General features: G+C 43.0%; 1 protein-coding gene across 1 annotated transcript in view; it reads left to right on the plus strand.

Moving 5' to 3' along the window:
- Positions 1-15,374, plus strand: part of LOC126293151 (acetylcholinesterase-like) — a 95,394-nt gene that overhangs the window by 49,924 nt on the left and 30,096 nt on the right. The window contains exons 7-8 of the mRNA XM_049986626.1: positions 4,838-5,003; positions 12,792-12,976. Of these exons, the coding sequence (XP_049842583.1) occupies positions 4,838-5,003; positions 12,792-12,976 (351 nt within the window). The remainder of the gene's footprint in view (positions 1-4,837; positions 5,004-12,791; positions 12,977-15,374) is intronic.

Raw genomic sequence — 15,374 nt, forward strand, 5'->3', positions numbered from 1 at the left:
ACTTTACCACATGCAACAATTACTGCTCAAGTGTTATTGTAAATTACCAAAATAATGTAAAATACTCTGCAGATTATTAAAATAACAATTCCCTTATGGCGGCGTGCAGTGAAATAATAATGAACTGTACTACATGCTTGGATATGCAACTCATTAGCATTTCAATGCAATCTCAGATAGGGTAACAGCATCGGCGTTACACACGTAAGGAAACGCTAATCAGCAGATTTCACATTCAGAAATGGCATTTTAATATTGGTTGTTCATGAGAAAGTCTTAGATGCCTTAGGTAAGATGGAGAAAAGTCTATTAGTGCTGCTCAGAATTTGACCTACTGAGACTATGATTTATGGCTCCACGGTACTGAAGTACGCTCTGCGGGGGTTTCCACAAATATATTGCGAATATGGAATCAATTAATTCAGGAGGGCGCCATGCAGGATCCCAAAGGCCCCACGAGGTGTAAAACTTCTAGGACACATATAATGTTATCTTGGCAGTACATTATCGAACAGAACGACGGACCGCCAGCACAGCGACCATTGTGGCGGCTTCGCTTGATGCTGCTAAAGAGATAGGCGCGCGGACATGGTTCACCCAACTACAACTAGACACACAGGAGTTGAACCACGTCGTCTACGCAGACCATTTCAAGGCTCTGCATATCCTTGTGTGGAAGCTCCGAAGGTCAGATTGTATTCGTCACCGTAACACACGCCCACCACCGCCATGAGATCATGGAGGTACTACTGGGTTCACTTCATGATCACTACAGGTTCACACAGCCGGTATTTTGGACAACACGCCTTACATTTCTAACCTATGGACATCACACACGTCCATGCCCGAGGCAGGATTCGAACCTGCGACCCTAGCGGTCAGGCGGTTCCAGACTGTAGCGCCTAGAACCGCACAGCCACTCCGGCCGTCTTTCCTTGCTGTCCTGGCCTAACTTCTTACAGAGTATGTTCGACTGTTGCCCTGGTCAGAGAACTCTCCCGATCTCTCACCCACTGAAAACATCTGGTCATGGGTTGCCGAGATTGTAATATGCCACTACTCACCAGCCACTATGATTGAAAAATACTAGTATGTACACGGTGGGGCAATAAACGTGACCCGGAGAACAGAATTCCAGGATACAAAGAAACACAATAGAGGAAAGAAAATGCAGTACTAACCTGACTATAGAAGATACTGACACTGGCCGCCATTCAAACTCTTGGCACTTTTCGACCCTTGTGAGCAAGTTTCTGAAGGCGGATAGAAGCTGCTGAGTTGCAATTGATGCAGTCTCATCCGAAATTTTCTGCTGCAGTTCCATAAGGCTATGAGGGATTTTGCGGTACACCTTAGACTTGAGGGCTCCCCACACAAAGTAATTGCACACTGACAGAACGGGTGATGTGGGTGGCCAACTACGTCCGCGACAAGACTGACTGCTAAGAACTCTGTCAGACATTAAGGCTGTGCAAAAGTGCTCCAAGATTCGGCCCGCTGTATGGGCAGTTGCTCCACCCTGTTGGAAGTGACTTAGGTATTTTCCGCCTCCGTTAATGCTGCCATAAATTCACATCCATATCTCTCGTCCAGACCACTTTTATTTCCCCCATCCTATACTTGAAAGGAATGACGTACGAGTATCTGTCATCCAGGCTCAGTTCAACTAACCCATACTTGTATGAATTAAATTTCGCACTCCGTATATCCCCAAATCACCTACAAATTTAATCATGTATTCTGCTTACTAAGTCTATTCCGTGCACGCCTCTTCGCGTCCAAGCCTTGATTTCCCTCTACAAATTTTGCTCCCCACACTTCCCTCCATTACCAAACTGTAGACTCCTTGAGGTAAGAAGATCGGTCCTACCAACCAGTTCCTTCGTTTCGTCAGGTTGTGCCTTAAATTTGACTTCCTAATTTCATTCAGTATCTTCTTACTAATTATCCGTTCTACCCATCTAATCCTCAGCATTCTTCTGTACAACTAGATTTCAGATTCATCTTATGTGACCTCCTCATCGTCCACGTTTCACCTCAGATCACTCCAGGTCAGTACCTTTACAAGACTTCATAGCACCTAGATTAATATTTGATGTTAAAATATTTTCCTTTTTCAGAAACGCTTTAGTTTCTATCGGCAGTCTGCATTTTCAAGTCTTCTTTATTTCGACCGTCATCAGTCAGTTATGGTGCCCAAATAGTCAATCTCACCTTTAATTTTAGAGTTTCAGATCCTAATCTAATCTCCGCTGCATCATCTGATGTAATGTAACTACATTCCATTGTCATTGTTTCAATTTCATTGATGTTAATCTTTTTTCCAGCCTCTATCCATTCCGAAAATCTGTTGTTTCGTCCGCCCACGGCAGCTGAGTAGCCGGCACGATAGCTCAGTTTGTTCGGTCAGAGGGTTAGCTCCCTCTGTAATAAAAAATAGAGCAACAACGAACTTAAACGGATGTCTTACGACGTCCGCCCCGAGCAGATGCAACGAACAAACTCGAACAAAATGAAATTAAAGAAAAAAAGTGGTCAGCGCGACAGAATGAGAATCGTAAGGGCCCGGGTTCGATTCCCGGCTCGGTCGGAGATTTTCTCCCCTCAGGCACTGGGTGTTGTGTTGTCCTAATCATCATCATTTCATCCCCATCAATGCGTAAGTCACGGAAGTGGCGTCAAATCGAAAGACTTGCACCCGGCGAACGGTCTACCCGACGGGAGGCCGTAGTCACACGAAATTCACATTCTTTATCTGCTCTTTTGCCTTTTTTGGCTGAATTAAAATATCGTCAATGTCGTTAGTGAAGCTCAGTTTTTTTTTGTTTCTTCTCTCTGAACTTAATTCTCTTTCAAAATATCTTCCAGGTTTCGTTTATTTAGTGCTCAACGTACAGACTGAATAAGATAGGTGGCATTCTGCAGCTCCGTCTCACTGTCTTTTTCAACTACTGATTCCCTTTTTCACCCTTGGGCCGTTGTAACTGCTGTATGGTTTTTGTAAATAACCTTTCGCTTCCTGCGTTATACGCTTGCTGTCTTCGAATTCTAAAGTGTGTTTTAGTCAACACTGTCCAAAACTCTCTCTAAGCCCACAAATACCATAAGGGCGTTTAGCATTTCCTTAATCTATGTTCGGAAATAACCTGTGGGCAATATTACTTCGCCTGTTCCTACTCCCTCGAGGTCCGCTTCAATCAGTTTTTCAATTCTTCGGTACATAATTCCTCACAGTATTTTGCAGACATGACTTATAGATCCGCAATATTTATACCTGTCAGTACCAGCTTTCTTTGCAACTGGAATTATTATGTTATTCTTGAAGTCTGACGGTATCTCGTGGGTCTCACACATCTTACAAACCCGGTGAAATAGTTTTGTTACGTATGGCTCTCGCAGAGAGTTCTATGATTCTGGAGAAATTGTCGCTTATATGTCTCCTGTGAACCATCCGCGAGTGGAACAAGAGGGATGTGTGGGGATGAAACTACGTTACTTACCTTTCACCATACACAGAGTACTGAAGTAGATGCAGATGTAGTGGAAAATAAAGGTTAACACTTGAAAGATAATTAGTTGGAGCATTAATTATTAGCTGCAAGGGGAATTGTTCAAAATGCCACGCTGTGAATGGAATAGGTACCATGTGCTTGGTATAAAAATCTATGTCAGGGGCATCTGACTCCTCGAAAGAATAGCCCATTTACCATCGTTATGCGACATTAAACTTAGTACACTGCACAACCGCGTCTATTACCACATTTAATGCTAACAAATAATTTAATGTCGAGGAAGTTGTATTTATTCTTCTGATTGACCATGCCGCACGCTATTCTTGTTATAAGCTCCGCTACAGATTGTGTGCGGGAAAACAAATGAAACAAATTGTAATTACAGTGACAAAAGCTTTTGCCTTTTTTCCTTTAGACGGGCTGGAAACTTGATAAGAGGAACGGTGACCTTCGCAGAGTGTCCTCCCGCACACATCAACGATCAGCCCACTTCAGATGATGCAGATAAAAACACGTTGTGGAACCTTGGGTTTGAGCCTACATTTGACAGTGACATCAGCGGTATCAGATACCACGCTTCCATCGAAGAGGGTAGCGAAGATACGAAATAGGAGTGGAGAGGGGGGAGGGGGCGGCAGGAAGGGTGCTAATACACTAAATGAAGCGACAACGTAGGCTACTAAGTTCGGGCATAATGGTGTGGTGAGCCACAGTCAATAGGGGTCATTACCTTTGGTATATGTTGAGAGAAAAGTGAAAAGTACACCATCTGGCTGGACCGGAAGATGACGCCATCAGTTCACGAATTACACCTCGTGTTCTCTGTTTTATGCGGTCCAGCCAATCCCCAGGTCTCTTCCTTGCCCTCTTGGGCTTGCGTCTAACGTGATGGGACAGTATCCGGCTTCGGTGTGCTTCACTTTATATGCCGCTTCATTGGGGGCAACAACAAGTGGTAGTAGCGTGGAACATTCCTGCCAGAATGTCATCTGGCACCTATATGACCGCCTCTATGCACGATTTCAGATCTGTTAATAGATGGGGCTACACAAGACACTGAAAATATTGTAGCACATCCACGTCCGTCTGTACGTCCATGGGATTGTGGTCATATACATGATACAAGCAGCATGATATATGAATAAAGGTTAATGTTACGCGGACTCTTTCTGTCATGTTGTTAATTTTCATTATCAACCAGTGCAATACAAACCTCGTCGCTGGCGGGGCGTTAAAGCCTGATCTTCTCTCTTTCTAGTAGCGTGTGACGTGTAGATGTGTTGCAGCCAACCATTCTCTTGGAGACGATGCTCTTCGGGTTGCAGGAGAAGCTGCGCTACATCCAGTTCGCGTTCGTGCCCATCGTGGAGCCGGCGCTGGTGGGCGCCTTCCTGCCGGAACCGCCGCAGACACTGGCCAGGGAGGGCCGCTTCAACCAGGTGCCCCTTATCACCGGCGTCACCACGGCCGACGGCAACATGCTGCTGCCCAGTGAGTCACGGATGCGCTTTGCTTCCTCTCTTCGTATGCATTTATTGCGTTTCTAACTTTTAGAAATTTGTGGTAAGGTCTTATTGAACCAAACTGCTGAGGTCATCGGTCCCTAGGCCTACACACTACCTAATCTAACTTAAACTACCTTACGCTAAGGACAACACACACACCCGTGCCCGAGGGAGCACTCGAACCTCTGACGGGAGCAGCCGCACGGACCGCGACAAGACGCCTCAGATATCCAAGTTGCAATGGCTATTATTATTATTATTATTATTATTATTATTATTGTTGTTGTTTTACTAACGAATTCGGCTTCTTCTGGCGCGGAAGTAGAAGTGGAAATTCGGCTTGTTATGGCGTGGAAATAGAAGTGGAAGTGACAAGTTCTCGGCATTACAGTAAAAGACGGCAGTTTTAAGGTAACAGTGCACCTGTTCTTCGACCTAAGGGGTGAACACGACAAGCGCCGTATCCCAATTTCCCAGGAACTTTGCTCACTGGAACAGGAGTCACAATAAACTAACTCGTGTTTCGGTTCATCTCTAGATACTCGACCGTTTCTGAGAAAAAGACGATCAAAATCTTCGAGGAGCTTTACGTATCTTTTAGCAGGTAAACTGTTCACCGTACTAGTGGTGCTCTCTCCCGCAGGAGGTTCGAGTCCTCCCTCGGGCATGGATGTGTGTGTATTTTTCTTTGCATAAGTTAGTGTAAGTTACTTTAAGCAGTGTGTAAGCCTATGGACTGATGACCTCTGCAGTTTTGGTCCCTTAAGAACTCACACACATTTTTTCTAGTGGTGCTCTGACTAGCGTTGGGTCGTACACTTTAGCGTATTTTGCGTACCGTGCTCGAAACTAGATTAGTAGATTTCTTTTTGTTTGCTTTTGTCTACCTATGTCCAAAGGAGATAACTACGTGAATGTTCTCCAGTGTATAATAAAATAAAGTTGTCCTTCTTCGTCTACTAATTGTGCATATAATCTCTGTTCGGTTTATCTAAAAGTCATATGGTGATTGTTGAAGTGATTACGGAAGCAAATAATTACTAATACCAATATTTCTGGCCTCTGTTTTTATCAGAACGAAAGTACATTCTTCCTACATGTCGGTCAGTGGGCCGACCGCTGGTGGCCGAGCGGTTCTGGCGCTACAGTCTGGAACAGCGCGACCGCTACAGTCGCAGGTTCGAATCCTGCCTCGGGCATAGATGTGTGTGTTGTCCTTAGGTTAGTTAGGTTTAAGTAGTTCTAAGTTCTAGGGGACTTATGACCTCAGCAGTTGAGTCCCATAGTGCTCAGAGCAATTTGAACCATTTTTTTCGGTCAGTGGTCTGACGATGACGTAGTAAGACGCTGAATCTGGTTACCACATAAAATAAGGTTGGAAATCTTACGTATGGTAGCTGTTTAATTTGACAATTGCACGTGTTCTTGTTGTTGTCGTCAGTCCTGAGACTGGTTTGATGCAGATCTCCATGCTACTCTATCCTGTGCAAGTTTCTTCATCTCCCAGTACTTACTGCAACCTACATCCTTCTGAATCTGCTTAGTGTATTCATCTCTCGGTCTCCCTCTACGATTTTTACCCTCCACGATGTCCTCCAATGCTAAATTTGTGATCCCTTGATGCCTCAGAACGTGTCCTACCAATAGGTCCCTTCTTCTTGTCAAGTTGTGCCACAAACTCCTCTTCTCCCCAATTCTATTCAATACCTCCTCATTAGTTTGTGATCTACGCACCTAATCTTCAACATTCTTCTGTAGCACCCCCATTTCGAAACCTTCTATTCTCTTCATGTCCAAACTATTTATTGTCCATGTTTCACTGGCATACATGGCTAGACTGCATACAAATACTTTCAGAAACGTCTTCCTCACACTTAAATCTATACTCGGTGTTAACAAATTTCTCTTCCTCAGAAACGCTTTCCTTGTCATTGCCAGTCTACATTTGATATCCTCTCTACTTCGACCATCATCAGTTTTTATTTCTTCTCCATGGACTTTAATACCTACTCCGAATTCTTGTTTTGTTTCCTTTACTGCTTGCTCAATATACAGATTGAACAACATCGGGGACAGGCTACAACCCTGTCTCACTCCCTTCCCAACAGCTGCTCCCCTTTCATGTCCCTCGATTCTTATAAATGCCATCTGGTTTCTGTACAAATTGTAAAAAGCCTTTCGCTTCCTGTATTTTACCCCTGCCACCTTTAGAATTTGAAAGAGAGTATACCAGTCAACATTGTCAAAAGCTTTCCCTAAGTCTACAAATGCTAGAAATATAGGTTAGCCGTTCCTTAATCTATTTTCTAAGATAAGTTTTAGGGTCAGTATTGTCTCACGTATTCCAACGTTTCTGCGGAATCCAAACTGATCTTCCCCGAGGTCGGCTTCTACCATTTTTTCCATTCGTCTGTGAAGAATTCGTGTTACTATATTGCAGCTGTGACTTATTAAACTGATAGTTCGGTAATTTTCACATATGTCAACACCTGCTTACTTTGGGATTGGAATTATTATGTTCTTCTTGAAGTCTGACGGTATTTCGCCTGTCTCATATATCTTGCTCATCAGATGGTAGAGTTTTGTCAGGACTGTCTCTCCCAAGGCCGTCAGTAGTTCTAATGGAATGTAGTCTACTCCCGGGGCCTTGTTTCAGCTCAGGTCTTTCAGTGCTCTGTCAAACTCTTCACGCAGTATCGTATCTCCCATTTAGCTTCATCTACATCGTCTTCCATTTCCATAATATTGTCCTCAAGTACATCGCCCTTGTATAGACCCTCTATATACTCCTTCCACCTTTCGGCTTTCCCTTCTTTGCTTATAACTGAGTTTCCATCTGAACTCTTGATATTCATACAGGTGGCTCTCTTTTCTCCAAAGGTCTCTTTAATTTTCCTGTAGGCAATATCTATCTTACCCCTAGTGAGATAAGCCTCTACATCCTTACATTTGTCCTCTAGCCATCCCTGCTTATCCATTTTGCACTTCCTATCCATCTCATTTTTTAGACGTTTGTATTCCTTTTGCCTGCTTCACTTACTACGTTTTTATATTTTCTCCTTTCGTCAGTTAAATTCAATATTTCTTCTGTCACCCAAAGATTTATACCAGCCGTCGTCTTTTTACCTACTTGATCCTTCGCTGCCTTCACTACTTCATCCCTCAGAGCTACCCATTCTTCTTCTACTGTATTTTTTTCTCCCATTCCTGTCAATTGTTCCCTAATGCTCTCCTTGAAACTCTGTACAATCTCTGGTTTAGTCAGTTTATCCAGGTCCGATCTCCTTAAATTCCCACCTTTTAGAAGTTTCTTCAGTTTTAATCTACAGTTCATAACTAAGAGATTGTGGTCAGAGTCCACATCTGCCCCTGGAAATGTCTTACAATTTAAAATCTGTTTCCTAAATCTCTGTCTTACCATTATATAATCTATCTGATACCTTCTAGTATCTTCAGGATTCTTCCATGTATACAACCTGCTTTTATGATACTTGAACCAAGTGTTAGCTAAGATTAAGTTTTGCTCTGTGCAAAATTCTACCAGAAGGCTTTCTCTTTCATTTCCCCACCCCAATCCATATTCACCCGCTATGTTTCCTTCTCTCCCTTTTCCTATTCTCGAATTCCAGTCACCCATCACTATTAAATTTTCGTCTCTCTTCCTAGCTGAATAATTTCTTTCATCTCATCATACATTTCATCAATTTCTTCATCATCTGCAGAGCTAGTTGGCATATAAACTCGTACTACTTTCGTGACGACTGGGTGTTGTGTGCTGTCCTTAGCTTAGTTAGGTTTAAATAGTTGTAAGTTCTAGAGGACTGATGACGATAGCTGTTAAGTCCCATAGTGCTCAGAGCCGTATTACTGTGGTAGGCGTGTACATCTTGGCCACAATAATGCGTTGACTATGCAGTTTTTAGTAGCTTACCCGCACTCCTACTTTTTTTGTTCATTATTAAACATGCTCCTGCATTACCGCTACTTGATTTTGTATTTATAACCCTGTATTCACCTGACCAAACGTCTTGTTCCTCCTGCCACCGAACTTCACTAATTCCCACTATATCTAACTTCAACCTATCCATTTCCCTTTTTCAATTTTCTAACCTACCTGCCCAATTAAGGGATCTGACATTCCACGCTCCGATCCGTAGAAAGCCAAATTTCTTTTTCCTGATAACGACATCATCTTGAGTAGTCCCCGCCCGGATATCCGAATGGGGGACTATTTTACCTCCGGAATAATTTACCCAAGACGACGCCATCATCATTTAACCATACAGTAAAGCTGCATGCCCTCGGGAAAAATTACGGCTGTAGTTTCCCCTTGCTTTCAGCCGTTCGCAGTACCAGCACAACAAGGCTGTTTTGGTTAGTGTTGCAAGGCCATATCAGTCAATCATCCAGACTGTTGCCCCTGCAACTACTGAAAAGGCTGCTGCCCCTCTTCAGGAACCACACGTTTGTCTGGCCTCTCAACAGATTTCCCTACGTTGTGGTTGCACCTACGGTACGGCCATCTGTTTTGCTGAGACGCGCAAGCCTCCCCACCAACGGCAAGGTCCATGGTTCATGGGGATAGGAATTGCACGTAGGTGGATGATTTAAAAAATAAGAACAACTGAATTGCACGTTGGTGGATGATTTACAAAAGAAAAACAACTGAATGAGAAATTTGTTTGAAATAGTTCTCAGTGAAATTCCTGTAGTGCATTAAATGCATGCACCAGTCCTTCAGTGATTCGTTATGCATGGCTTTCCGTGAAATTGTTGCCAAAGAGTGAAATCTCCAGAAATGTCAACGATGTTGGAATCTCAAGTGAGTTTTCCATGAAGAAATGTCGCTGTGGGGAAACCAGCCTTCCCGCGATGCTCGTGGTGTTCAGAATTTCTGTGTTTAGGATGTTTCAACGATCGGTATCATCCAAGGGATTGCTCCAAATCTTCCTGAAGAATAAACGTTGAAATAAATTATAACAGTTAATATAAGAATTGGTATAAGAATGAAGTGTAATAATTGCTCCAAATCTTCCTGAAGAGTAAACGATGGATGAATATGTAGCAATTAATATGAGATTTGGTATAAGAATGAAATCTAATAATAGAGAATTTAAAAAGACTTTTGCCCCTGAAAATACCATACAAACGTATATTATATAGTCAAAGCATAATACTGTGAAACCCAATTGTAACTTTACAGTTAACAAACGCCCTGTAACAAACTTGAGGCGGCCGCGGTGGCCGAGCGGTTCTAGGCTATACAGTCTAGAACCGCGCGACCGCTGCGGTTGCAGGTTCCAATCCTGCCTCGTGAATGGATGTGTGCTATGTCTTAGGTTAGTTAGGTTAAAGTAGTTCTAAGTTCTAGCAAACTGATGACCTCAGAAGTTATGTTCCATAGTGCTCAGAGCCATTTGAACCTTAAATTGATTAGATACATTCGTGTAGTAACCTTCTATGGACACCAGTAGATAAATGAATAATAAATAAATAAAAAGAAAGAAATAGAAACAACAATCAGGTTTCGAAGAAGGGACGCTAAAGTGAAAAGCCGCGATGCTAGCGACTGCGCCACCATTTTGGCTGATATTATCGGGCGCTTAAAGGCATCTAAAGTGCATCAAAACCTTTTACCGTCTTTTTCTCACAAATGGTCTAATATATACTGATAAGTCGAGACACCTAGTCTCTCGTTTTGAATCCTCTTCCTCTGAGGGAAATCCTTGGGATATCGGTTTATGGCACTTGCCATGTTCTCCTCGTTAGTGTTCTTCTATACTGTTGTACGAAAGCTTCCCCAGCGAATAGGCTCCACGCGCGAAGTGCCATTCTGCAAGGTCTAGTCTACAACACGTTCACTTGCGGCTGTCATAATCTATTCATTAAACTTAAAACCTCGCCTTTCACAAATTTCTTTTGCTGTGAGAAAATTTTGTAGCCAGAAAGCTGCAAATGCCGTGGCTCTTCAAACAACTGGTACTTAAAATCTCACAACTCTGTCTTTGCCAAAATAGTTTTCTAAGCTAGTTCATTGTCGTTACGAAACTCTGATTTGGTTTGTTCCTTTTGTTAACCAATCCTCTTCTCATATTCTGTCATCAGATGCTGTCCCCTACATTTTCTTCGGCAAAATATTAACTAAGATGAATTCTTATGTAAAGACATAGGCTTCCGTGGCCGAAGTTAAGAGTCCTATATAAAAAGAGTACTTGTGTTACTGTGCGGCTGGTCCCGGAGTAGGTCCGAGTCCTCCCTCGGGCATGGATGTGTGTGTTTGTCTTCAGGATAATTTAGATTAAGTAGTGTGTAAGCTTAGGGACTGATGACATTAGCACTTAAGTCCCATAAATTTTCACACGCATTTGAACAATACTTGTGTTAATATGGCCTTTTTTGTCCAGGCTCTCTTGGTTTAACCCACTGCCTTTATATACTGCTTCGTTTCTGGGGTAAGGGGTCTGCTACACATCACATACATAGCAAATTCGGCACATAAAATTGGTTAACTTAAAAAAAGAAACGATCAAAACGTTCTAAAAACACAAGCAAATACGGCGCCTAGCAACAAAAAGGATAATATGTTTCTGAGAAATTGATTTTTGCAATTTCTAGTGATCAGAATTCAACAAATGAGGCATGTATTTTGCACAGAGCTATTTTATAGTTAACGTTCTAATGCAAGGTATTACTTTTGTGTGTGTGTTATTTGCCAAGAGTGTCAGCTATTTGTAACACCTTTTACCGCTGATCCTCCAATGCTACTCACTCCACTTTATTGACACTTCATTTGTAACTGCCGTTCTGGAACAACTTTCACATTAGTAATCATCGTGTACGTGCATGTTTGCATTCAGTCGTCGTCTTTCAATTGTGTGTAACGGTCAGATTCTTTACAAATCTTTGTCAGCTCTGTCAGTTTCCGTTGGCTATAAACCACCCAATACGAACGCCAAATATATTGGATTAACTCAAGTGCTTGTATACTTTGCGCTTACAGTAGCACCACTGATTTCCGATGTCATCGCGTTGGCCGAGAGGCTCCACCCGGGGAAGTTCGGCCGCCGGTTTGCAAGACTTATTTCAAGTTACGCCACATTGGGCGACTTGTGTGTCAGTGATGATGATATGATGAATAGGCCGACACAGTATCCACTCTACGGGCGGAGAAAATCTCCAACCCGGCAGGGAATTGAACCCGAGCATGGTAGGCAAACATGTTACCATCAGCTACGCAGGCATACAGTACCATCGATAAAGTAACTGATTGGAATATCCAGTAGAAGAATATTAATGATTATTAATGAAATATAGCTAAACAACCTGACTGTTCCACCCATGAACATGAATCGCAGAAATATAAATTTATCACAAACGCCACGTATGGTGCCTGAGCCAAGCCTGACTTCTTACAGTGGTAACTCTCAGCACGAAAATATCAAAGATCACTGTTCACCATGCCACTACGCTCCAATTCTGGAACATACGTTGCATCAGATAACACCTATGCGTCCACTCGGCCTTCCAGTTGCAGCCCAGCTTGCGTCTTGAACTCCTTAAAGGTGTATAACTCATGTCTAAATGTAACATTATTTTCTATAAGATGTTTAAAACGCACAAAGTGCTCAGTCTTTTGTGACAGCAACTCTGAGAAAAGTCGTACTGAAGTTGACAATGAAATTGGACGAACCAAAGACGCAAGTACTGCGAAACACTGCGAACTAGTATTTGTCCATTACGGTGCCCTCATCTTGATTTCTACGTTTATTTGCAGTGCTGGAAGACCCACAATGGCTGGAAACGCTCAACACAAACCTGTCGGCCGTCCTCAGCGGTGACTTCCGGGACGTGGACACATCTGAGGAGCAGCAGGACCTCGCCGCCAAGGTCAAGGACTTCTACTTTGGAGCCGGCTATAACATCACAGACACACCTGAGGGTCTCCTCAATGCGTCTATGGTACGTACTAACAATAGTTCTATTTCTAAACGTTAGCAGTCAATACCGAAACCTCTTCGTAAGACAACAGAATATAGGAAAGTTTCAACTAATTTTCCATTGAAGTGTACGAGATCTTAAAGCGAATATAAGTAAACTGATAGTGTATGTTGTAGAGCGCAAAGAACAGTTACAGTAAACTGCCATACATATGCACTCGCTTACTGCTGTTGTCACCAAAGGCTACAGTCATGCCACCACTAACGTCATGCTGGACCTTCGCTTGTTGCTATTACACGGGGAGAAAGATAGATTCGGACTGACATCACGTATTCTGTGAGGTCATTACATACGGAGGGCAGACTAGGATTGGGTAAACTGGTAATGTCCTTCCCAGAGGAACCATCCTGACATTTGGGTTAAGTGGTTTTGGGAAACCACGAGCAACCTGAACGTCTGACGATGCTTGAGCGGTCGCCTTCCCTCACCCTTGTCTACTGTCTCAACCACTGCACCCCTTCATTCGCAGTTAGTGTTCCAGCATTTAATTGCAGGTGAAATCATCAGTTAAGATCGGGTACAATTAAAGACGGATGTATTTACATTATCCGTGCAGCAAGATGTATATGTTTCCATATTTCTTTGTGAAATTGACACACAGGTGAAGTTGTGTTTCTCTCAGAGTTGCAAGGGGGCTCTGATCGACGCTTTGAGCTACCTAGCCCCCTACCCCGTTTAATTTCTTAGAACAAGAACGCAATGATATTTGCTTGAAAATTATTGCAAAACTAGTGTCTGTTTTACTCGTAGTAGTTAAAATATCCCGAGGTCAAATAAAGGGAACGGCCCAGAATTTCACTGTATTACAGTGCAAATACTTATCACCAACCGTATGCATGGACCATACACGGTTATCAGAGTGCTATATTACGTAGCGTGACTCAACACATCATACGCCGTTACTGCCATGTTCGATAGAAAAAGTCAACATTTTCTTGCGCTTGCGTTTCCATCTGTTGTCCTGTGACTGAACTCTGTATCTAATCCTAGGTGGTAGTTTTATGCAGCTGTTACGGAGGATGCTCTTGCGAGTTCAGAGCTGCTTATTTAATATGTGAGGCCTAACCCGTACGCTGTCCTCACACTTTCCACATCAGAATAGCATCGCGAAGCAGCGGTATGGAACTATCACGAAGTTTACGTGGTGGAATTTGTGAAGTTCTGTACCATTAAATATGTGCCCTATTCTGAGCTCACTGTTCTCTGTTTTGTTTCTCTCTCGTTTGCAGTAAAATCATACATCTCTGACAAGACTCATAGTCTAAAATTGTACACTCAAGCCAAATATACTTGCATTTCCGATGTGCAAAGGCAAATAAAGGTGGAATTACTGTAAGTGGTACTTTGAGTATACACCACAGTGCTATAAATATGGGTTTGGCAATAAAAAGGAAAATTTGGGAACGTTCTGGAGACAGCTGTCGTATAATCGCTAACAGCCACAGTCTGTTACGTAAGATGGCTGGTGACCCTGCAGCGTATAAATGATACGTCATAGTGAGGCCAAACGCATTTCAGTACGTCATAGAAAAGCAAAAAGGTCATCAAATCCATTGCAAAGATGATGACTCAGCAACTGGCGGAGCACTCAGAGGGGCAGAGGGAAACGAGTTGAAACTTCCTGGGTTGAGGAAGTATACAATATTATTTCGGTCACTGCAAAATTGAGTGAAACATACAAGAACTTGTCACTATGAACCCTCTAAACAGTACGACGTTGCACTCCCTCCGGCCTTGACTATGCAATTCTTATGTTGCGAACTGTGTCACAGTGTTGCCGTATCGCTTCCTGAGACGATCTGCTCCTCAAATGTTGTCACCGGTCCTTCATAACCTGGGTACTGGTGCTGGGACGAGGAATGGGTCGGAGCTGGTCTCACACATGTTCTATCGCGGACAGATCTGCGGACCTTGCTGGCGATGGTACTACCTCAGCATCACTCACACAGTTCATAGACACCAGAATGAGATTTTCACTCTGCAGTGGAGTGTTCGCTGATACGAAACTTCCTGGCAGATTAAAACTGTGTGCCGGACCTGGACTCGAACTCGGGATCTTTTCCTTTCGCGGGCAAGTGCTCTATCGACTTTTTATTTGTGGCAGAATGGTGTAACAATAACAAAGATAAAGTGCTTCTAGCATTTTTTAAATATATAAGACGATGACTTTATAAAGTAAAATTTTCCTGGGAAACGTAAATAAGTGGACATTTTTTTTTACATAACAGTGAAAAAAAATCCTGCTTCTGTCAGGACAAAACAATAACGGTCTGCGTTCCTCTTTCAGGCGCGTACCTCGCTAATCCCGTCATACCTCGCGGTGGTGTCGGGTACGTCTTCACGTGTGTTTGTGGATCCT

This window comes from Schistocerca gregaria, chromosome 1, assembly GCF_023897955.1.
Source record: "Schistocerca gregaria isolate iqSchGreg1 chromosome 1, iqSchGreg1.2, whole genome shotgun sequence".
NCBI lineage: Eukaryota > Metazoa > Arthropoda > Insecta > Orthoptera > Acrididae > Schistocerca > Schistocerca gregaria.